The 25,831-nt window shown below is 35.8% G+C and overlaps 2 protein-coding genes across 3 annotated transcripts; both read left to right on the top strand.

Moving 5' to 3' along the window:
- Nucleotides 1-3,711: 3,711 nt before the first annotated feature.
- LOC114283058 (Major facilitator superfamily protein) lies at nt 3,712-14,638 on the top strand. Of its 2 annotated transcripts, none has more exons than XM_028225882.2 (9): nt 3,712-4,068; nt 8,576-8,811; nt 9,181-9,245; nt 9,323-9,485; nt 12,024-12,172; nt 12,247-12,501; nt 12,633-12,801; nt 12,890-12,982; nt 13,985-14,638. In XM_028225882.2, exons 1-9 carry the CDS (start codon nt 3,819-3,821, stop codon nt 14,285-14,287), a joined length of 1,683 nt encoding a protein of 560 aa, XP_028081683.1. In that variant the 5' UTR covers nt 3,712-3,818; the 3' UTR covers nt 14,288-14,638. The 2 variants fall into 2 exon arrangements, with proteins under 2 accessions (XP_028081683.1, XP_028081685.1); XM_028225884.2 differs by having other exon boundaries at nt 3,746-4,068; nt 8,582-8,811.
- Nucleotides 14,639-24,223: 9,585 nt separating this feature from the next.
- LOC114283052 (uncharacterized) lies at nt 24,224-25,627 on the top strand. The gene is made up of 2 exons (XM_028225877.2): nt 24,224-25,113; nt 25,312-25,627. Exons 1-2 carry the CDS (start codon nt 24,224-24,226, stop codon nt 25,625-25,627), a joined length of 1,206 nt encoding a protein of 401 aa, XP_028081678.2.
- The last annotated feature ends 204 nt before the right edge of the window (nt 25,628-25,831 follow it).

Raw genomic sequence — 25,831 nt, 5'->3', positions numbered from 1 at the left:
TTGAAAATACCTTGCCATGCACTGTCTGTCCTCTGTTGCAACAAAACCAGTATTCTGTAGGAAGAAATAGTCGGTCGGCAATCTTTAGTGCCGGCCGACCAAAAAAGTCTAGCCGGTGGATCAATTTCTGGTCGGTTACCATACTTCCATAGCCGGTGGTCATATATCTCTGCCGGTGATGTCCCATAATGATTAGGGAGTAATTCAGAAGCATCCCAAGAATTTTCACAATTGTCAGAGGTGCAGAACAGTGCAAACAGAGGCAATAAAGGCATGGTAACGGGTTTCCGAGCAAGACAAATCGAGCATGCATCATTCCATCATTCCGAGGCAGGACTGCGGCCACCTCATTTTCTAATTATTTTGTTTAATTAGTTAGAGTTTTGTAATATTTAATTAGTTAGAGTATTCGATTATTTATTTGGTCTATATTATTGATTCGAACCCTCCGTCGAGAGGGCGAATTTGTAATAAGCGTGCGTGCGTGTGTGAATGTCTTCCAATCCCACGTCTTTCTCCCTTTTATTTACTAGCTTTTGATGGTTAATTTAGGACATGTTTCAATTAGCATACTTACGCTCGGATATTTGCATCATTCATCTGTTTTGCATGCATCGGGCTCGGCGCATCATGCTAACTGCATTTTGTTTCAATTCTAACTTGGATACGTGTATCGAGTTGTCGCATTTCACATGCCATTCTTAGGGTAGCCGAGCCTATCCTAGTTGCATTTTGCATGCGTTGCATTAGCCATTGCTAACATGAACTAGGATCATGTATGATTACTAACTAGTTTCTTGTTTGGCTCAGAGTACTAGGTGAGCTTTTATGCTTTAGCATCCTTGCATGCGTGTGAGTGTTAAAATGAAAGCATGCTTGCCATGAGGCTAATTGCTAAGTTGATTTATTGCCTGAATGCCTGTGGGTGAAGGTTGGGTTGCTTGAATTGGAATAATTCGTCGAAACCCGTGTTTTAGCCTACTTGCGAATAGCAAACCTCAAACCATTTTCCAAACAAAACAGATAGGCGATGCTTTGTTCCAAATTAGGCAATCTAGTCTATACTTATGTGTTGTGCACATCACATTGTAAATTCTATCTAATTAACTAGAATAAAAACACATATGTTTTCAAAACAAAATATCATGCTTAGTACAGGCCGATCTTCGGATCGGGCGAGCGGGGGTGTTCATAGCTGACCTTCCCCAATCGTACCCAAGTTCTCGAGCCGAGGCAACTTTGGTGATGATGGACATGTGGCCTTAGGCAACGAGTCAGAGTTTCCTAAATTTCCCAAAAATAAAACATTTGGGTGGCGACTCTGTATCAGGCAAAGCAGTCCATGTTTGACACTTCTTTCTAAAAATTTGTTTTTCAAAACTATTTGCCGGATTTGGACTCTTTGGTGATTTATCAGTCTCACATCACACATTGTGAGATCAGATTAAGAACCGTGACTATTTGAGCCCGAACTGTAGCATGAGGTCCATGGGCGCGTCTATAGCGGGCTTTTGGCCGCCCATGGGCCGCGGGCCAATTTTATACTCTTATCAATGTGAATGTTAACATGTCAATGTGAATATTCACATTGTCAACGGGTCGGGTCGGGCCCGCCCCAGGCCGCCCATGGGCCGCGGGCGGGTTTCGCGCCGCCATGGGACGCGGGCCAATTTTACACTTCTATAATGTGAATGTTAACATGTTAATGTGAATATTCACATTGTCAATAGGCCGGGCCCGACTCGAATTTTTCCGAGCACTCACGAGGATTGACATGGGCCGAGCCCTTACCCATTGACGATATGAACATTCACATTGACGGTGTGAACATTCACATTAGGGGTATTTTGGTAATTATGTCACCTATAGGACTTATTGAAACATAAGAAAATAATGTGAACTAAATGGAACATAAGTAGATGAAAAGGGTATTTTGGTCTTCTTATCACAAATAGGACCTAATGGAATAGTAAAAAAGAATATGGGTTGGATGAAATAAAACTCTTAAAAAATGAATTTATCAAAAAAACTCCCTATTTTTTAAATATACACTCAATTAATTTTTTTTAGTGTTTTTAGAAATTTTAATTTTTTCAAAAAAAATTAAAAATAAATTACACTCACATCCCTTGAGATTTTTTAAAAAATATAATCAATTTCTCAATTTTAACATAATTATACTAATTTTTTTCTTATAATATGATGTTTTGGGAAGATAGTAAAAAAGTTGATTTTTTTAGTTTTTTAGTTTTTTTGTATAAAAAAATAGAGGTGGTATGACCTAAAAAAGTAAAAAAATTTAAAAAAAAGTTAGAAAGCTAATATTCTCAAATTGCCCCAATATAATTAAAATAATCAAAACTAATATTAAAGTAGATAAATACTAAAATAAATATACCTTTAATAAAAACTGTATGATATTATTATTTTTTTCATTAATACTACTAACCAGTTACACCTATATGGGTTAACTATGGCCTTTTTAGAAATAGCAAACTTTTAACTTATTTTAAATTATATCATCTCTTTATATTTTTTTATATATTTTTTCAAAAACAATTAAAAAAAAGAGTGGTACTAACCCCATAAATTATCTTGGACCCTTCATTTGGACCTCTACTTATACATTTTGAAACTCTTAAAATTTCTTTTTCCCTTCAAATAATACCAAAATTATCCATTTCACCCATTGAATGCACACCCTTCACACCCTCACATCTCAAAAAAAATTTCTCTTCCAAAAAATCCTAACAATACCCAATAAAAAAAAGAAGAGTCTCATCTTTTTCAAAACTCATGAAGAAAAAGAATAAGAATAAGAATATTGTCTCTGCCGGTGTAACTATTGTCACAGTTGGTATGCTCTCATTTTCTCTTTCTCTTTCTCTCTCTGTCTCTGTCTCTCCCATGGCTTCTTCAAAACTGAAACTACTGAACTTGAAAGAATAAAATTTCTGTGAGTGTTAAGAATTTTAACCGTTGAAAGTGTTAACAAATTTCCATGTTCGGACTTGCATTCTTGAACAAATAATCTATGTTTGTGAATGTGTTCACGAACAAATAAGTAATGTTCTGGCATGTATTCCTGAATTTGAAAAAATGAAAACTTTTGCAAGCGTTAACAATTTTGACTGTTTTAAGAAATTTTTATGTTCGGACCCGTATTCCCGAAGATTACTTATTTGTTCGGAGACATTTTCACGAATAAATAAGTAATGTTTGAACCTGTATTCCCGAACTTGAAAAAATGAAAACTTCTGCAAGCGTTAACAATTTTGACCATTCAATGTGTTAAGAAATTTTCATGTTTTGACCGTTCAATGTAGATAATCAAATGGTTGTCACCGTTATCGTCGGAATATTGCGCGCAAAGGATTTTCAAGGTTTTGAGGGTGGATAAGTTTTGAAAGTGGGATTTGGAGAAAATGGATAGGTGGTGATGAGGTGGATGCTCTCATAAACCCTAATTCATGATGTATTAGGTGTGCAGATTTAATTGTGAGATGAAATATCTAAAAATTAATAATATCCTTTGTAATAATTTTATTTGAGATTATTATTGTAATAAAAAAACTAAAAATTAAAATATCCAAAATAATTTATAAAATATTAATAACAGCACTCTTAAAAAAAAAAAAAAAAAAACAAAAAAAACACAAACTTTTCAAAACAACCCTATATCACCTTAAAAAAAGGTGAGGTAGTAAAAACATAATTGGTGAGGGATATTTTCGTTATTTCGTGGAACCAAATACGTTGAAAATCCAGTACATTACACTAAAAGCGAGTGAACCACCGGAGGAGAAAAGCATATTTTAATGGCGACAACATTAACTTCAAATTCAATCTCAATCTTAGCCTCCCTAAGCCCTAGTATTTTCTCCTCCCTCTCCCTCCCTCCTCTCCGCTCTCAGATCCACCGAAGACCCCTCTCCATCGTCGCCGGAGCTCGCCCGAAACCGCCTCCTCCGCCGCCGGAAACCGCCGCCATGTCCCTCAGCGTTCAGATGCCTGCTTCGTCCCACCGCCGCGACAGAGATGACCAACCCCTTTTGGATTCTCGAGATCGTAATGCCTTCATTTCTTATATATATATGTAGTATGTTTAATTAGTTGCTGAGATGGGAAAAAAAATGGATTTTTTAAAGGTTTAATGTTAAGGGAATTGCGTAAATTATGAGATGTTTTGATTTTGGTACACTTCACACTGCAATTAGATCAATGATTGATGAATATACATATGAAATTTGTGTGTGTGTGATGAATGTTGCATGCTGGTTAACACTTGACTGAATCTGCTTGGTGGGTTCTTGGCAATGGTGAAGATTGGCTCTGAAATCACCCTGTGTTATGTTTTTTGAGTTGTTTAGTTGCTGAAATGGGAAAAATGGATTTTTTTTTAAGGTTTAATGTTAAAAGAATTGTGTGAAGTATGAGCTGTTTTGATTTTGGTACACTTCACACTGCAATTAGATCAATTGTTTGATGAATATACATATGAATATACTGACTCTGCTTAGTGGGTTCTTGGCAATGGTGAAACGGTGAAAGGGAATTTTGGTTATGGAATGTGTCCTATGGATGGAGCTGAAAGCATAGTTGTCAAATTGGAATTTGAATCGTGAATCGAAATAGCCTTATACCGAATCGCGATCGGCCACTTTTTCTAAATTGCTTGAAAAAATATATCTACACACTTGGATGTCAAATATTTCTTATGAATATGAAATATTTAAAGTTAAATGAATGAAAATGTTGTTTTGAATGATGACCATGTAATTTAATAGGTAAGAAGTTAACAAAGGTTTCCGTGCTTACCTTTTCCCCTTTTTTAGACATTTCTTATCAACCATTCTTAATAAAGACAGTAAATAAAGACAAACTCTCAATTTTCAAAGTAACAATAATTTAACAATGATATTAATGTTTGAATAATAAGCATACATACTTTTTCCAAGTAACAATGACTAAATAATAAGAAAACATTATTTGGGATCTTTTATTTTGAAGTCTAGAACATTTTAAATGTAAACTGATCTCACCCATATAATATGTAACTATATTTAATTTAATAAAATAGCAATAGATAATTCATGGTGTGAGTTACATAATACATTAATCTTAAATATCTTTAGAAGATGTATTATGATTATTTAAAGGAAAAAAATAAGAATAAAGGTTAAAAGCATGTTGGGTGGGTTGACTGAATTTGATTGGATCCAATTAAAAACTCTATAATCACTAAAATAATAACAAATCATGTATATATATATTGGTTATTTTGGTATTAAACGCTATTAAAAGTTGTATTATGTCATTTTCAATGAAAACATAGAGAAAGAAAAAGTAAAAGTAAAAAATATGTCGGACTCGATAGTTTCAACAATTGCATGAATCGTAAAAAGTTTATCCAATCATAAATCGATTATGAATCATGCGATTCATTAGAGATTTACTTTTAAAATAAATTCATCCATAGATTCGTATCGATTTTGCAAAAATTGCGAATTGAATAGTGAATCGAATCACGAATCGTAACATTCTGTTAACAAAGGCTGAAAGGCTTAAGTAGATAGATTTGGTGGATTCTAAGGGCCTTTTCAGTGACATCCTTCTAGTGCATGTTTGTTGGGTTTGTGGACCTGATAAGTACTATTCATTGAACCCTGGATCCAATGGGAGGTTTGGGGACCTCCCCTAAGGTAATTTTCCTGTTGCTTCTGCATTACCCTAATTCCCAGGGGTACACAGGCCCTCGGCAAGGAGTTTCCCTCAAGTGTACCATTGTTAAGGGGGTGCCTTTTTGATGTAAGAGAGTTTATTATTTTCTATTTATCAAAAAATGAAAAAGAAAAGAGAGTTGCATTATTTTCTGATCATAGTGAAAACCGTAGCAGTCGTGGACGTAGCCCTATTCAGGGATGAACCACATAAATCCTTGTGTTCTTGTATATGCGTAATTTGTTTGATTCGTTTTATTTTTCTTATTTGTTGTTTCGTGTCTCACCGATCCTGATTAGGAAGAGTCAATTCCTAACAATGTTCGTGTGGAACAGGGAGGTGCTTAGTATTCTGCTATGTTTATTGTACTAAGAGAATGTAGTTAGTACAACAATGTAGTAGCTAAATCTGCATAAGTGATTAGATACACTTGCTGTCAATTAGATCAGCGCAAGACGATGGGGGATAATATACATATGAATTGTTGTATGTTTGGTGAATGACGTTGACCCTGGGCAATTGCCCAAGTGGTCTTGGAGAGGGCACTTAGGTGCTAAGGTGAGTGAGGTTTCAAATTCGAGTTTATAGAGAGACGTTGGCCTGCGTTGTAATCTAACTATTAACATACTAACCAGTATCTTGTGAAAAAAAAATGACTCTAGTATCACTTGACTTAGTTTTTTGGTGGGATCTTGGCATTGGTGATGATGGGCTTTGAAATCACCTGGAATTATGATTGGATTGGATGGAAATGGTGGAAAGGGTGACTAGCTGTATATACATACAGACACATGTCTGAGCTGTTATTAGTTTAGGGTTAGGACCATACACTAGGACATTTGGTTAAGTGGTATGGGATGCTGCTTGGTGACTTAAGTTTGGAGATGTTGGGGATTTTGAATTTCAATGCCATTCTTCTAGCACATGTGGTTGCAGGAGAGGGGGTGCTTAAGTATTCTTCTATTGTTCATCAAACTACGAGAGTATTGTTGGTACGAGAACATTGAGCTAAGATTATCTATAAGTGACTTTTGGGGTTCCTTCTTTGACAGTAGATAACATTACAACAATGTGGAGAAGATTCTCAGAACTAATGTGTAATGAGTGGCTGTACTAGTTATTTGAATTAACTGGGATAGTTTGGTTTGTTTGATTGAATGTGTGCCATATTAGCAGCATATCTTTTAAGAATATTGACCTGAAGACAAGAGGTAGATACTAATGTGACACCCTCTTACTTGCATGAAGCAGGTGCGGTGTACTTAGAAGAGTTGAAGATTGAGAGGATCTAGGGGTGCATTAATTTATTCTATATAGAAATATATTGTAATTTGTAAGAATTATTTTTTGTTGTTTAGTTATAATATATATTAAATGTTTACATCACATACGATGATACGACTTAAACTGTTAAAATATAAGCATACTGAATTCTCATAAGAAAATAACAATTCATCCCTAACAATAACATTAGTGTTATTAAAAGCGATAGGTGCACCGAGGCACGAGCTTTACCGAAGTGAGGCACACCTTTTACGTAAAAGAATATATAATTTAATATAAGCACTAATTTATGGTCCAACATAAGTAAAATGAAATATTAAACATTTAAAAATATAAATACCAACAAACACTACTATTTTAACATAGACAAATGAACATTATTTCAAAGTTTAACATAAAACATGAATAAGAAGAGGGGAGAAAAAGAACAAGAAGAGGGTAAAAAAAAACTGATCAGTCCAAAGAACGATGAGAAAGAGAAGGAGAACAGAGAATAAGCAGAAGAAGAAGAAGAAGAAGAAGATCACAATCATGTGAAGAAGAAGATAGCAAAGTAGAGAAGACAACAATGTAGAGAAGAAGAAGAGAAGAGAATGAGAGAGAAATGTAAGAAGAGAAGAAGAAGAAGAAGAAGAAGAAGAAGAAGAAGAAGAAGAAGAAGACAGCAACATGAAGAAGACCTTTTGTAGCTGCTGGACTGGTAACGAAGGCAGGTATCAGCAAAGAATTCTTTGGAGATTGGAATTAGGGCTAAATTTTCTTCTATTGTTGATTTGGGGCTGAATGCCCAATGTATTGGTATGCGTTCTTAAGAGTAGGGATCTTTTGTAGCTGCACCATATTAAATCAATGGCCAAATTTCAAACAAAACCAATCAAAGCAACAATAAAAAATAAAAATAAAAAAGCCCTGAAGGCGTAGTAAATGTCCTAGTATATATTAAATGTTTACATCGATGATACGACTTAAACTGTTTAAATATAAGCACAGTAAATTCTCATAAGAAAATAACAATTCATCCCCAACAGTAACATATATCTTTACTCATCAAGCCTCTTGTTATGGTTTGCCTTATACCATGAGGTACAATTGTGGACCTGGTCCATATCCATTGATGGGCTGGGGTTCTTGGCTTTGGATGGCATCTAAAGGTTATTAAACAATTCCGTGGATTAGGAAGCAAGAGAAGGGACTGCACCACCTGTTCAACATCCGCACTTGAATTCAAGCTCCTAATAGAGCTTCAGGTTCAATGCCATCATCTATGGGCTTCAATATGGATGTTATGTGCTTGCAATGCTACATATGAATCCACATAAGGAACAGGAGAGAAATATCTTTTTAAATATATAATGTAGTGTGAGCCTACTAGAAAAATAGAACGCATTCAATGGTTTTTAACAAATTTTATAAAGTTTATTAAAAGCAACTTACCATAGAGAGTTCAGAAACAGTATATGCCCTTTTATCATGACATCAGAACTACTGTGCAATTATTACCTCTTATCAAACCAATACTCTTGGATGATCTCTCTCTCTCTCTCACATTATTTATGCATTCCTTTTCCAGGTGCAGGAGAAGGGAATTTGCTGACAACCGATAAGGAAGAAGATATTTGCTCTTCTAGTAAAACTGCTCCACGCAAGAATAGATCTCGTATGATCCCTATTACCTGCTTTGGTGTGGACCTAACTCCAGATAACATTGCAGTTGCTATGGTATATTTTGTCCAGGGTGTCTTAGGCCTTTCTAGGCTTGCTGTCAGTTTTTACTTGAAAGACGATCTACATCTAGATCCTGCAGAGGTATGGCATCTTCATAAGTTAATATTTAGATTTTTTTTAAATCAATTATGTAGGATTTGTTTATTCTCTTACTTAATGTCTTTTCTCTCTCATTAAAACTGAAAATAAAATAAAATAGTTAAACGTGCTTGCTATTTTTAAAAGCATTATGCTGTTAATATGTTATTCGTATTTTTGTCTCCATGTGGTGATTTAGCAGTTGTGTTTTCTTTTAAAGCCCAGAATTTTTTAAGGAAAAAAAAAAAAAAACCACAATATATGTGAGGTTGTTGGCTATGAATTATGCATGAGATATTGAAGTTCCACCCTTTTTTCTCCATTATTGGTTTCAACAAAATAAAGACTGATAAGTTACACATGCTTGACTAGACAGCTGTGATATCCGGCTTCTCAGCATTACCATGGCTTATCAAGCCTCTCTATGGATTTATTAGGTGGGGCTCAATCTTATCGTACACTTTTATTTTTATAATGTCTATGGTCCTTTACAACTATGATTTCTCTATTGTAGCGATTCTGTCCCCCTTTTTGGGTACCGAAGGAGGTCATACTTGGTTCTATCAGGGCTTCTTGGAGCACTTTCATGGAGTTTGATGGCCACCTTCGTTGACAGCAAGTATAGTGCTGCTTTTTGCATACTTCTTGGATCTCTTTCTGTTGCCTTCTCAGATGTTGTAAGTGTCAGCAGTACTGTCTTGTAAAATTACTTTCTTAGAGATGTTAACCATTGTTACATGTGGTTTAATTCTTTTGAAAACTTTATATGCTTCTATTCTTTAACTTTCTGATGTTATATGCCTGACTCTAGAATGGATTGAACATATTGATAATCAACATTAGTGGAAATTACTAACCCCCCCCAAAAAAAAAACATGAGTAGAAATTACACTGCCTTTGAGAGGGCCGCGTGGAGAAGAAGGATCCATGTAGCCGATTCCATTTGATGGGACTTAAGGCTTGGCTTGGCTTGGTTTGGTTTGGTTTGGTTTAGTAGAAATTATACTCAACGCCACTGAGACTTTTGACAATTATAGTAACCTCTTCTCTTGTATTTGACATGCTCAGTCCTGATGCTTTATAGTTGGTAATAGATTTTCCATTCTCTGAAGTGACCATCATTGACAATGGTAGTTTTTGTTATCATGTCTTGGGCCTCTTGGCTTAGTTTTTTTAATAAAAAAATTGCCCACTTTAGCCTTGTACAAGTTAATAAAACTTTGATGTATCATTGGGACCTTGGTAATTGAAGTTTAACAATTTTAACATGTTTGTAATTTGGACATGTGACTATCAACCTACAATCACCTGATCGGCCATTTATGTTTCTGGGTTTGGTGCTACTAGTCAACCCATCGCCATCTTCCTTGTTAAATTCTTTTTAGGCTTAGCGGCCAACCATCTTTCAAATCTTTGCCACACATTTCATTACCCTGAAATCCACATTACTTCGCTCCTAATGACATCTGCTCTAATTATCTATATGGCCTCTAGGAATCACCATTTAGAGGACTTACATGAAACTTACCAATTATTCTCTCTCTCTCTCTGTCTCTCACACACACACACACACACACACACACACACACACACACACACACACTCACCCACCCGCTCCCACCCACCCACCCACACGGACAGACATCCTCAAGGTTCCTCTTTTTGTGAGCCCTAACTTTTTTTTTTACCTTTTTATTGTTTTTTCTGAATCATATCTTCTTTTCTTTTTCCAAATTCCAACTGTAAAAAAGTATGGGGTCAAAGCATTTGATTCAAAAGGAAACTCAGAGTCTGATGTTTGTGGAGTTTGGGAAAGTGGATAAGCAAGCAACTCAAATCTGTATGCAGTTGTGCAAATCTCTGCCCAAGCCTCAATTTCCCATGGTTTATGCCCTTTTTTGTTTTCACTTCTCTTTTCTCTTTCATTTCTAGACATGGATTTTGGTAACAATAAAGCATTGATGTGCAGAATTGATCCTAGCTTTCCTGAACCCAAATGGCTGTGGTAGTACCACATCTATCTCATAACAAAAGTTGTTTCCACCAACTTCCTTCTGCACCTTCAACCCCTACAAAATGTCTTATAAAAATCACTACCATGACTTCATAACCCAAACTATGAAGCGCAGACACCTCTCTAGAGGTCATGTATTGGTGTTTGACACGGACACGCTCTGGACACGTGTTAGACTTTGTGTCAGACACGCTAGTTGGGTACACACTGTGTTTAACTTTTTTTAAAATTTGTGAAGTTTTTTATTTATTTTTTGGTCAGAGTAGCATACCGAAGGTTGATAAATTTGATTATGAGAATAAATATTTGACATAAAATAAATATATACTATTAGAACATATAACACATAATAAATATATATTATATATTGCGTGTTGTGCTCAGCATTTTTTGAAAATTTGCATGTTCATATTGTGTCATGTGTCCGTGCTTCTTAAAACCCGAACTTCCTTCTAGATCTCCATATTGTGCAGTCTATATCCTGAAGATCTTTCAATTTCTCTGGACTTGGCTTCTCAACTGCATACAGGGAAGGAGGAGAAAATGAGAAGGGGAAGTAGAGAGAGGGAAAGAGGTAGCAAAATCAGTAACCAGTTCAATTATACCAAAATCTAACAAATTTTATTGCACCAAGGCCTATATATAGGCTAACAAAGAAAAATATTTAGTTATCCTCCAAATAAGTCGTAAACAAATTTAAGCTCCTAAATAACTCAAACTCTCAGTTGTTGCCTCCTTCACGATCTCCATCAGTTAGGTTTTGTCAATGGGAATGTTTTAGGATTAAAAAGGGGCTTATAAGGATCTGCTTTTGGGTTTAGAGGCTTATAAAGAAGAAAAGCCAAAATAAAAATAATAAAGTAAAAAGATCTTGGGAGTCACTCTTGAAGACAGCTTTGTGTAGACATGCAATCTTAACCTGAACTTGTTCATTAGAACGCAGCTTGGTTTATTATAGTTAGTTTATTGTTATTCTTGACCCCAACCCCCCACTCCCCTCTGTGCACTTCCTGTTGTGCATGATTGATAGCAATTAATCAGCCTCCATTTTTATTCATTACAAGTTAATCTCAACTATGTTACATTTGCTGCTGCTTTTTGTGTATCTGGTAGTTACTTTAGTTAGTCTTTTCGAGGCATTTCATTCCCTTCATTTTTGTGGCACTTGTCATCCACATGCCAAAACTGAAGCATGGTGTAGGTTGTAGATTCGATGGTTGTAGAGAGGGCTCGTGGTGAGTCACAAAGCATGTCAGGATCTCTTCAATCATTATGTTGGGGTTCCTCGGCTTTTGGAGGAATTGTGAGTGCCTACTTTAGTGGTTCCCTGGTTGAGGCTTATGGTGTAAGGTATGCTTGGTGGTTTTTATTGAATTTGATTGTTTTTATTTAAACACTTTAACCAATTATTTCCGTTACACCAGGTTTGTTTTCGGTGTCACAGCATTGCTTCCACTAATAACGTCTGCCGTTGCTGTGCTTGTTCAAGAGAAGCCCGTGTTTGGCTTGGCAAGGGGATCGAATCTTTCTTTGGCTGGCCCCAGCTTCTTTGAAAGCTCTAAACATAATATTATTCAATTATGGGAAGCTGTCAGGCAGCCAAATGTATTTCTTCCGACTTTATTTATTTTCCTGTGGCAATCAACGCCACAGTCGGATTCTGCGATGTTTTTCTTCACGTATGTTTGATTTTTGTAAATGTGTTCGTTTTCTCTCTTTTTTCTTTCAGCAATGGAATTATTTTTTATTCCAAACCCATTTATTTTCACTATATTCTTTCTGTTTACTACCAGAATTTCGTTAATTTCAGAACAAACAAACTTGGTTTCACACCAGAATTTCTTGGCCGTGTTAAGCTTGTGACATCAGTTGCATCCCTTCTTGGTGTTGGGCTTTATAATGGTTTTCTGAAAAAGGTTCCCCTGCGGAAAATTTTTGTTGCAACAACTGTTTTTGGTGCAGCTCTTGGAATGACTCAGGTTTGTGTTGGAAGTTTCATTTGGTGAAGATTTTTATAATTTTCTTTTTAATTAATTGTTGTGAATATATTTTTATGTTTCTATGCAGGTTTTCCTTGTCACAGGACTAAATCGGAAGTTTGGCATAAGTGATGAGTGGTTTGCAATTGGAGATAATTTGATTATAACAGTCCTTGGTCAGGTAAAAATTATATTTATAGGCATGGTTATCAAATCTCGTGTATTATAAGATTTTAACATCTTTAAAAATAGGTACAAAAATAAATACTTTTAGAACAATTAAGGCATTGTTTGGGAACAAGTTATTTTAGTAATTTTTTGTTTTTTTGGCTAAAATATGAGGTAAAAAAAATTAGTATGTTTGGAATGACTTTTTAACTTTTTGCAAGAAGATATGCAAAAAGTAGAGAGAAAAGGGAATCTGACTTTTTGGTATAGGTTGTTGGCTTTTTAGTTTTTTTAGCAATTTTTTAACTTTTAAGCTAACATATTGAGTTGCCAAACAAGGCCTACATATCTTGTGAGAACAAAACACTAAATGCTTTATGTTTAATAAAAAAAACACTAAATACTATGCATATAAAACGTCGCGGAATTAAAATATATATAACAAAAGATATAACATTTCATTACATTATTATATCATCGAATCAAATTTATCCTAATTTTTTTTCTCATGCATATAAAGTATATAGCGGAGATGTGTATAATAAAAGATATAGCACTTCAATACATTTTTATATCTTTGAATCAAATTGACCCTCAAATTTGTTCTCATTCTTGATAATCGTGTAATATGTTTTACGCATTGTCTTCACTCATCATTTTGGTTTTAATATTTAATTTAAGTTCTCAAATAGTTTGAAAACTTTAAAGCTTTAACCTGCTGAAGTTGGCATAAATATGTATCGCATATTGTATGTATGAGATTTAAGTATTCATGTATCATATGTATTGCTTATTGTATCATGCATCGTAAGATATTTAACTTAAGATACATATTTGATGACACATTGATTTGTCTACAAAATATCAAATCGTGAGATGTGTCATGAATTATAAGATACTGACAACACTGTTTATAGGTTAATTTCACTCTTCTAGGTTCTTACAACCATTTTTATGTAAGATATCAATCTTCTAGGTAATTTAGTTGCAAGACTAATTGACTGTTTCATTGCAGGCTTCTTTTATGCCTGTTCTAGTTTTAGCAGCTAGATTATGTCCTTCGGGAATGGAAGCAACACTTTTCGCAACTCTAATGTCCATATCGAATGGAGGGAGTGTCCTCGGGGGGCTGATTGGTGCCGGCCTTACCCAACTCTTTGGTGTCACTAAGGACAAGTTTGACAACTTGGTCTTTTTGATAATTCTCTGTAATCTCAGCTCCTTGTTACCTTTACCGCTACTCGGCCTCCTTCCTCAAGACGACCCTGATGGCAATTTAAAGGGGAGTGGAGAAGACATCGAGATGAAATCTAATTGAATTTTGGTTCCTAACCTCTAGAGAAAGCAACGTTACCTAAATTGCAAATTAGTAGTCCTTTTGATACTTGGAATACGTGTTCATCTTTCTTGGTTGTTTGGGTAGAAATAACAATATCGAGAGGGAGAGAGCGAGAGCCAGAGAGAGAGAAAGAGTTGGAGGGGTCTTGTGAATATCACACTATGTTAGATTTACAGAGAGCAATCTGTTTTGTATTTCATTATAGCATTTAGGAGAAAAAAGTTTTACAACATTTCTCTTATTTGTTGTATTTTACAAGAATTCTGCAGAAATATGTTGAAGTCGAAGAGCTTCTAGGAACACAGGATTCGCTGTCCTTGTTCTTTCATATTCTCCGTTCCAAATTATCTCTCTACCCCATGAATGTGTGGGTGTATTTAGCAACTCTCAAAATCATTTGAACGAAGGGTGATTAAAATGACAATTTTTATCCTTAAAGCATGAATTTTCTACTTCTGTTGTCACTGGATCTTCATTTCATTTACAAATCCCTGAATATGGGCAAGGTCTGTCTCTAAAATCTCTATTCTGTTGCACTCTAACTGCATGATGGGGTGAGAATCTAAAAATACAAAAATTTCGAGAAGACTTGAGTAGTGCTGGGTTAGGAGATTTTTATTTATTTATTTATTTTATTTATTTATTTATTTTTTTAATGGACAAATTACTTGGAAATCCTATTTATAAAAGGAGAAATCTATTTAGTTTCACAGCTCTTTAGATGCTCTCAAAAGTCTATTGCATATTTTTTTTCTTCATTCTTTTTTGTGTATTCATTATTCTCTGTCTCTTTCTCTTCTTTTCTGGCAATTGGCAATTATGCCTTATTTCTTCTCTTTCTCTTTTTAACATATAGTTATCGGGGACTGACGATCACTATTAATTGAGGTTCATCGGCAGCCACTGATGGCGAAGGAGACAAGTTTTCAACGAAGAAGATGAGTAAATCTATTTAAATCTTATGTAAATCTACTCAGATCTACATCAGATCTGAGTAAATTTACATGAGAATAGACTAAATCTAAACAAAAAATAGTTTTCGGAGTACAATCTTCTTTATATATCTGTTTCTCTTTCGATCTCTTAATTTTTTCTACATTTTCTCTGTTATACACTTCTATTTTTTTTTTTTTGTATTAGTGGAATTTTTTTTAAAATTCTGAACAAATTGTTTCAAGTTTTAGGTACATGCGGTGAAAACTGTAAAATTTTATAGTTTTAATTTTTTTAGTACTGAAATGAATCATGTTTTAAAACTGAAATTTTTTATAATTTCATAACATGTTTTTTAGTTTAATTAATAAAGATAAATGCTTAATAGAATCATACTTTGAAACTGTAACATTTAAAAGTTTCAAAATTTGCTTTTCAGTTTAATCAATATTAGAAATTATTTGTTTAAACCTTACAAAAATTAAAAAATAAAATATATTTTCCCATTGTTGTTGTGTTTATTTATTTATTTTTCCTTTCAAGTTATTAATATTTAGTACATTTTGTTATATTTTTTCACTATAATTTTTACATTTATTTTTTTCTCGACAATATTCTGGATATTTCGGTGAATATCTGATGATTTTCTTGACGTCCAGCGAACATTTTAGACATTTCGACAGCTTTCAGTGACGTTCAGAACACTCCGGTGATATTTCGACGAACTTCTGGTGATAGTCCGACAAATTTCTTGGTGATGTTGAATATTCCGGCAAGTCTCCGATGACCGTCTGACGGAAGTCTAGCGGTGGTGAGCTATAACAGCATTTTTAAATTTATATATAAAAAAAGAAATTTTTTTGTAATAATTAAAAATATATAAGACTAATTGATATAAGTATTTTGTTTTGTGATTAGATGAATTTTAAACTTTATATGTGAGGCTTATTGATAAGTGGTCTTTTTTTTATGGACAAATTACACAGTCTTTATAGTTTGGGACTCGTGTCACTTTGGTCCCTGACTTTTCAATTGTGACGTATTTGACCCTGAATTTTGAATCTTGTTATTTGACCCTGAATTTTGAATCTTGTTCCAAATAAAGACAATTGAAGATACCATTGTTTAATTTCAAGGACAAAATCGTCAATTTAATAAAATATAGACTAATTTGACAAAAATAAATGTCAAAAAAATATTTTTAATTTTTTAAAAATTATATTTATCCACCAATGATAAAATTATGTAAAATTAATAAAAATTACATGATTAATTTTTAAAAATTAATTTTACATGATCATCATCTAAACACATAATAAAAATTAATTTGGTAAAAAAAAAAAATAAATGTCTAAAAGATTTATCAATTTTACATAATTTTATTTTTAGTGGGTAGAAATAATTTTTAAAAATTTAAAAATATTTGTTTAACATTTATTTTTGTCAAATTAATTTATATTTTATCAAGTTGACGATTTTACCCTTAAAAAAATCTAATAATATCTTCAATTGTCCTTATTTGGAACAAAATTTAAAATTCATGATCAAATATATCACAATTAAAAATTCAGAGACTAAAATGATACAAATCTCAAACTATAGAGACTATTAATATAATTCACTATTTTTTTTTTTATTTATTGTTACAAAACTTGTTGAAAACCTTCTTTCTCTTACTTTAGGGCCCATGTCTCTCTTTCCAGAGTTTCACTTTCTTTGGTAGCTTTAGGCAAGGCAGTACTGGTAGGGCGTACCAACTTGAATCATGCTTTTGCTGCTTCTGACTCATTAGGTAGCCCCGTTTGATAGAATTGTGAAAAAGTGATTATTACTTATAACCTAACAACTTATAATTTATAATTGTGAACATAAGTTGATTTTTGATTTATAAATTAAATTTTTCCTCATCCACTCAAAGAATAAGTTGATTTTTAGCTTACAAAAATTTATAAGTTGTATTGTTAAGCTGAACCAAACACATCAAAATAGCTTAAATTAAACTAAAAGTTGAAATAAGCTAGAAATAAGCCCTACCAAATAGGGTCAATGTATCATCCAAAAGTTTTTTGTGATTATTTACGCTATTTGTAGTTATTTAACTTTTTTTTTTCTATCTTTTTTTGTCTTTTAGAGAGATTTATCCTCTTTTGAAAAAAAGAAGTTTTTTTTATCCTTACTTAGGTCTCGTTTGGCAAGTAACTGTTTTAGTCTAAAAGTCAAAAAGTTACTAAAAAAATTAAAAAGGCAACAACTTATACAAAAAAGTCAAAGATTTCATTTTTTCTTTATTTTTTGTACATCTTTTTGTAAAAAGTCAAAAAGTCATTCCAAACATACTAATTTTTTTACCTCATATTTTAGTCAAAAAACTAAAAAATTACTAAAATAGCGTGTTCACAAGCGAGGCCTCAATAACCATCAAGGCCAATCTCAAGTTTGCGCGATTTCCGGCGATCTGTCTAGGGAGACCTTGAATCTTCTTGTCACGGCACAAACCTGCCCTTATGGGTTTAGCACCGTAACCAGCCAGTAATCCGAGATTACCAAAGGCCTGCTTAACAGTCAGACAATAATACAGAGTACAGGGGCATGGCGGAAGCCAAAACAGTAAATAAATAGTGTCCAATGAGCTGTGACAGTCTGTATGCAAAAAGATTTTTCATGCGTATATACATGAACAATACAGAACAGTATGTACAACATTTACAGTCGATCAGAACAGGGACCTAATCCCTGTTAAACAGTACAGTACAGTGCTATCAGTCTATACAACATTACAAAACAGATACAGAGACAGACGGGGGAAATTAAAACACCCATAAGCCATAGCTTGGCAGGCTTGGAACCTCGCAGTGAGGCACAGTGGTTGGCTTGACAAAAATGGAGTCTAACCCACGCTCCTAGCTCCAGTCTGGTGCCTGTACACCTACATATATATATAAACAGTGAGCTAAAACCTAGTGAATAACATAATGCGTAAAGAGGTTAAGAATGAATGTCTTTATAGTATTGAAAACAATCATTTCAATCAGTATATCAGTTATTCAGTCGTTACAGTCATATGTAGTACATCCATTAGCATAGCAGTACAGTAAACAGTAGGTTTTAAGAGACCGAACAGTCAATGATGGCCATCATAACAGTAAACAGAAGTTCCAAGATAGGAACTGACAGAGATCTCTGTAACAATAGCAGTAACAGTAAACAGTAGTTGCTATGGATGTCACAATACAGTTCAGAATAGAGGACATACATTCGTTCAGTTAACAATAACAGTTCAGAAAGCAATTCAGTTAACAGTCAAAAAATATTCATCTTTGAATATATCTTTACACAGTTGTTACTCACAGAGTTCTGGGCTACAGTTAAGCTAGAACGCGTCTCCAGTCGCCAACCCTACACAGTTTACAGGACGAACACACACTAAGCTACACAGTTGGGAAAGATAATAACTTAATCCCTAATTTGCCTCGGTGTGTTCTACATTTATATCCTCATTAAGATGCCTTAAACTAGGCCTAAGAATGCCTAGGATGAAATGAGGATGCAAAGATGCACTTTAAAACATTTTTCAGAAAACAGAGGTCCCGCTCGAGCGTAGGTTTCCCCGCTCGAACGTACATGCAGACAAAGGTATCCGCTCGAGTGTTCTGTAAAACAGGGTAAAAGTACTGGATAGGTGAAAATCACGCTCGATGGGCGCTCGATAGCCGCTCGAGTGTAATACACAAGGTCCCGCTCGAGCGTCAATTATTCCGCTCGAGCGGACGTCAAAACAGTGCAAAGTACTGGGAGCACGAATTTCCTGCTCGAGCGGGAGTTCAAAATCTGGAATTTCCAGATTTGAACTTCCAAGCTTAAAATCGAGTTCAAATGCACAAATTCCGATCCTCTTGGGCCAATTTTTCAGAAAACATTCCAAAACTCATAATTTAACATGATTCCAAAGCTCAATTGTAAAATCAAAGCCCAAAGGTGTTTCAAACACTCAATTTCAAACCAATTTTCATGAACATGATGAACATGCAAACATGCATGAGTTTAAATCAATTCAAAACTTCAATACATGCTCTAATGAGCCGATTCTTTTCAAAACAAGATGAAATCATGGACTTAAACATAATTATGAGCATGCATGTAACATTTTGCCATGAAAACAACTTAAAACTCAACAATACAAACATGCATGCAAGATTATAACTATAACTCAACATGCTAGAACTAATTCATGACTTAGCTCTTCAATTTGGCAAGAACCATGCAAGAATCAATTTAAAGACACAATTAAGAGGGTAAATTCCCTACCTTGGTCCTCAAATACAAGGTGAGGAAGCTTAATTTGCAACCTATATTCCAATTCTTCAAGCCAATGCACAAAGTCAAGTTGAATTCACTCCAAACCTCTCACTCTCCTCTCTTGATCGGTTATGAACATCAAAAGGGCTGAACAAATGTTTTGTAATGCCTAAGAATGAGCCTCTAAAGTGTCAAATAAGTGGCCCACTAGATGGCACTAAGGTAATTAAGTCAAATTATGTAATTAGCTTATTTTAATCTATTTTAATTATACTAAATCAATTTCAGATAAATATACCATAAAAGCACATTAATTCTATTGATCTTAAGACACTAATCAATTTCAGATTCGGCCGCCGATAAGGCCTTCAATTAGCAGTTTAAAACATAGAATGTGAACAGATAATCAAACAGGCAACAGATACATAATGCATTTAAACAGATACAGTCAATCAATCAGTTTCAGATTTCAGTCTGTCTGTTCAGTATTTCAGTTGATTCAATTACTTATCGTAATCAGTCTCGGTTTAGCAGTAATCAGTAATTTATCGGTAAACAGGGGTGAGGGTTATTACACTCCTAATCTCACAAGCTCGATCTTTACATCTCTCACGGGGGAAGGGATATGTTGCTGATGTAAGATCTATTAACCGGTTGTGCTTTAAGCCTTTCCCTCTCATTTTCCCTTTTTTTTTTTTTTTTTTTTTTTTTTTTTTTCAACCCCTTTTCTCATAAGCCTGATCCCGATCCTAACAAATCTAGACTTTATCAGCTTTTTGTGGACTTCTCACTTACGCTGTGTTTGGTTGAGAGATTTCGGAAGGAATTTGGAAAAGGAAAGAGAAAAAGTGTGTGAAACTAGGTGAAATTTAGGTATACTTTATTCACATTTCATCTATTTTTTTCATTTCCTTTTCCAAATCCCTCATCAAATCCCCTAACCAAACACAACATTAGGGATTTTTGGATTGTTTTCTGTATTTGGGGCTTGTTCTTTTGTTTAGTTGCTAGAGGTCTTGGTTTCTTTGGTCTTTTTGTGCTTGGTCTTGGTTCTGCATTGTTTGCCTTTTGCTATTGTGGGTGCGATTTTGTGGTTTCTTTGATTTTGCTCTATTGTTCTGATTTGTACTTGGTGATTTGAGGGTGCTACTAATGTTGAAAAATGGCTTCTTTCTCAACTCTAAATCGAATATTAGGCGATTTTCTAATAAAGAGAAACGTAAAGGTATTGCAATGGACACAAACTTAAATCAAAACAATATGAGACGTCCGTCGCCACACGGCTTGTTTTTTGGTTTGGACCCTCTTGAAATCGCTTTAACAAAGATACCCTTTGTGATGATTTCTTCTTTGATTGGGAAACTATTAAGAATGGTGATTTAGATATTATGGATGAAGACCTAGTCACGAACAATACTTCACTAGAGCAGTGCTAGACAATGCCATGGGGTCCAAGTAGTGATTTGAACAGTAGTGTTGTTTCTGATCCATCTTCTACTTTTCGATCAGTTTTTTCGATTAATGTTGACTAAGGAGTTGATTCTGGTAAGCAGGCTCCATCTTAGAGCAATGATTTGTTTGAAGGCAATGGTGGCAAATTAGGAGCAGATTTCACAAGTGGAGCTAGTCACAAAAAATCTCTCAAGCAAAAAAGAAAAATGACATTGGGTAGGAATGTCTTGTTAATTGATTGTAACCTGCGTCACAACCTTACAGCTATTGGTTCATTTAAGTTCTTACACCGACAAAGTATGTCAGTTGTCGAGGTTCAAAGACAAGAGATTTCCTCGACAGATATTGAAGTTGACAAGTCCAAAGCTCTTAATCCAGATATTCAACCTGAACCACCTCTCCATGACACCTTTGAACCAATAACACATGTAAAGGAAATTCCTAAGCTGGAACGCCACTCCTCAGTTGTGAGTGATCTTAATGATCCACTATTAGGATAGGTCTCCAAGTAAAATGTGAATTTTCGTATGGGGTGTTCTAAACGAATCTGAGCCCCAAGATATCACAATGTGGGTCTAGACGATATGAAAGCTAATGGTGAATTTCCTCAACCCCACAACCATGATCAAGGCAAGCGTAAGAGAGAGTCACGATTGAAGATAGTATCAGCAATCCAAGTCTATTTCAGCTACCTCGGCAGAGAGCTCCTTGATCCAAATGTTTCAGTCTTGATAGCATCTTGTTCTATCTTTTTTAATGCGTGTTTTTTTTTTCTTTTTTTTTAAAATCTTTTTTGCAAGGTTTTGCCGCAGTGGCTGGTTGTTTTGAATGTGGTTGCTTGTTGGGTTTATCTTGTTTACCATGTCTTTTTGGTTGTTGATGGTTCCTTTGATATGTTGGATGTGAATATAGTGTATTGAACTTTGTTCTATCTATATATTTGTCTTTTAATTTTGGGGTTTACGTGTAGGTCCTACTAAGCAGACTTATTGTTTAATAAGTCTTATAATAATTAATGATATTTTTTGCGATACACTACTAAAGAATATCACTAATTGTTAATTTTCAACGACACCTTGAAAATTTTATTACAAAATATATTACTAATTATAAGTTTTAGCGATAGTTTAAAAAATTGTCACAAAAAAATCGTTAATTATCAATTTTTATATGTAAAAAATCATCAAAAAAAATATTTTTAGTAACGACTATAATAGGATTTATTTTCAATAAAACTTGATAGGAATTAAATCTAACTATTAGAATCTATTAGTAATTTATTGTTTAATTTTCTAAAAAAAAAAAAAAAAAAGGCCGACGTACCATACAATGCTTTTTGTGATTATTTATGCTATTCTCAATTATTTAACTCTTTTTTTTTTTTTTGGCGTGTCTTTTAGAGAGATTTATCCTCTTTTTAAAAAGAAGATTTTTTTTTTTTTTTTTTTTTTTACTCATATTCAGTAAATCAATAAACTATCAAGCAATTAGTAGGACTGAGTATAGGATGATTATAACTACTACCGGAAAAATAAAATATTTTTTCTCTCTCTAGAATAAGAGCTCTCTTTGCCTTTTGGTAGCTGCGTAGGGTTTTCCTTTGGTGTGACCCTCATCTGTTTCTTTTCCCTGTGCTTGTGGGTGTTTTACAGTGCTCCGATATCCTTTTGAGGGAGTTTGGTAGGTGTATGGAGGCTTTTGAGCTGCCGGAGGTCATGGATGAGTGCGAGGATGTCTCGCATCGATGTTTGGTGGGGAAGATCATCACCTCCAAAATCTTGAACAAACCAGCCGCGTCTAATATTCTTCTTGCTGCTTGGAAGGCACGGGCTGGGGTTGTCATTACACCTTGGAAGGAGAATGTCTTTCTCTTCCAATTTGAAGATTTTGAGGACCGTTTGAGGGTTCTCCAGGAAGCCCCTTGGTCTGTGATGGGAAGTCTGTTGGTTCTTCAGCCACTTCCTCTCCGGAAGGCTATTGACGAGTTGGAGTTCCTTTGGAGCCCTTTCTGGGTCCAGGTTCATGGCCTCCCTGTTGACAAAATGACTTGCGCTCATGGAGAGGTCATCGGTAATCAGATTGGTCGGCTAGTGGAGATTGAGGCTCCCTCAGATGGATTGCTCCTTCACTGTAGCTTTTTGCGACTACACGTTGAAGTAGACGTGTCTAAACCTCTGTTACAGGGATTCATTTTGTATCGGCAAGATAGCTCGGGGCTAGCCGGTGATGGACTCAAGGTCTACTACAAGTATGAGAGATTATCTGATCTCACCAGCTGGCAGTGAACGTGGGGGTACATTCTGTACGATCTTGTGGAGTGGATTTTGGGGCAATTGATCCTTTGTAGTCGGAGGCTCCACGACCATGTCCATGCTTGCCTGCTGTAGCTCAGGAATTATCTTCAGAATGGGGCCCATTTTTGCATGCTTCTAGATTGGTGAGTGGATTGGACCCTCTTTGTAATTCTAATATTGGGCCACCAATTATAGAGGGCGAGGCCCATATTTCTTTGAACCCAACATTGGAGGAGTCCGATCTGCCACTTCCAGTCCCTTATTTTGTCACTGAGCCCATTGACAGTCTCCCTCTTATATCCCAGGCCATGGGGACCACGGCCCATCCTGCTATTAGAGTGCAAGAACTTAGCCCCAGCTCTAGCCCTGAAAGAATTGGGCCTAGTGCACCCAGTATAGATTTAAGTATTTCCACAGTTTTTAATACCCTCTCATTGAAAAGGCCTCTGGGTGAGGAGGAGTTTTGTGATCCAGTGGTAAAGAAAAAATTTAAAGGGGCTGTTAAGGAGTTGGAAGATGATACTAGGGCGTCACTAGCACTTTGTGTTTCTGCTCCCAAACCAAAGGCACGGGTTCTAGCCTGGAGAGGTCGTCGACCGAGACAGAATTCCCTGGTGGATATACAAGTTTAGACTTCGACGAATGTAGCTACTCTCAACTCAGGGGGTACCGTACCAGTTAGTGTTGTTTCCTTGGGTGATGGTGGGTCATGCACACAGTTTGGTAGGCATCGGTGCGCGGAAGTCGGAGGGGTGGAAGATCCTGCTAATTTGGAAAGGGTGGTGGTGGCTGACCCTGAACAGCCACAGGCATCATGCTAATCCTCAGCTGGAACAGTCAAGGGTTGGGTCGTCCCCTGACAGTCCGGGTATTACGAGGGTTGTGCACAACCCATCGGTCTTCGGTGATCTTTTTAATGGAAACAAAGAATAAGAGAACTATGTTGGAACGCATCAGACGTAGCCTTTCCTTTTCGAATAGTTGTTATGTGGACCTTATTGGTTCTTCCGGTGGACTTGCCCTCTGGTGGATGGATAGGTTTGTTTTGGATGTTCGTTCAAAGTCTCCGAATATTTTAAGGTGTATTATTTTGCCATTTGCAGGCAGGTGCTGGGCTGCCTCGTTTATTTACACCCCTCCTTGTAGGCGGGAACGGAGGGCCTTTTGGCATTATCTAAGGGGAGTGGCTGCGGAAATGCATTACCCATGGCTCTGTGTGGGTGACTTTAACCAAGTGGGATCCATTTTTGAAAAACAAGGAGGACGGGAGTGTCAGGCTTCTCAGCTTTGCAAATTTCAAGAACTCATTTCCGATTGCAATCTGACGGACTTGGGCTTTCAGGGGAACGCTTTTACTTGGTCTAACCATCAGGAGAGTGCGGGCAATGTTCGGGAAAGATTGGATAGGGCTCTCGCCACGATTGATTGGCAGGACTTATTTCCGCAAGTTCAAGTTTTTCATGAAATTTGTTTCGGTTCGGATCACTGTCCCCTGATTATTAATTATTGTGTCCCTTCTGCCCGGGTTCCTAGACAATTTAAATTTGAATCGCTCTGGACCACCAGCCCGGGTTGTGTGGCTATTATTCATTCCGAATGGGAAAGGGAGCAAGTGGGGTCTCATATGTTTCAACTGGTCCAAAGACTAAAACGTAGTCAACGGAGATTTTGGGCGTGGAGTTCAAAGGAATTCGGTAATGGTAAAAGACGTATTAACGACCATCGGGGGCAAATTGCTCAGGTTCAGAGTCATCCTTATTCTTCGGATGTTGAGGTGCGCTATAAACAGTTGGCCCATGAGTTGGAATTGGTATTGCAGCGGGAGGAAATGTATTTACATCAGCGATCTAGAGTGCGCTGGCTTAATTTTGATGATAGGAACTCTGCTTTTTTCCATGCTACACTCAAGTAGCGGCGCCAACGGAACCAGATTCTGCAACTGAAATGTGAAGATGGCACTATTCTGAAGTCGGAGTCGGACATAAATTCTCACTTATTCACTTATTTTATGCATCTATTTTTTGGTAGTGAGGGAGGGGATATGGATAGTGCTCTCGATGTGGTTCATAATGTCATCTCTCCTACAATGAATGCCTCGTTGATTCAAGCTGTTTCGGATGAGGAAATCAAATTAGCGGCCTTTCAACTTGGTTCTTTGAAAGCGCCTGGACCGGATGGCTACCCTGGGTATTTCTATCATTGGCATTGGGATATTGTGGGGCCATCCCTTTGTGCGGCGGTGAAGAGCTTCTTTAGGGGGGGGCTTCTTGTTGAAGGAGATGAATCATACGAATTTGGTTCTCATACCCAAAGTTCCAGCACCAGAAACACTCTCACAGTTTAGGCCAATTAGCCTTTGCAATTTCAACATAAAAGTGATCACCAAGATTCTAGCCAACCGGTTGAAGGGTGTTCTTAGTGAAGTGGTCTCACCAAATTAGTCGGCCTTTATGGCAGGACGGCTCATTCAGGACAATATTATCGTAGCCCATGAGGCTTTCCATGCTCTGAAAACTCGAAAAGGGAAGGTGGAGGAGATGGCGATTAA

The sequence above is a fragment of the Camellia sinensis genome, chromosome 7 (assembly GCF_055761805.1).
Source record: "Camellia sinensis isolate YWXY chromosome 7, ASM5576180v1, whole genome shotgun sequence".
NCBI classification, from domain to species: Eukaryota; Viridiplantae; Streptophyta; class Magnoliopsida; order Ericales; family Theaceae; genus Camellia; species Camellia sinensis.
The sequence above is the reverse complement of the archived record's forward strand: the minus strand, read 5'-3'. Positions and strand labels throughout refer to the sequence as shown.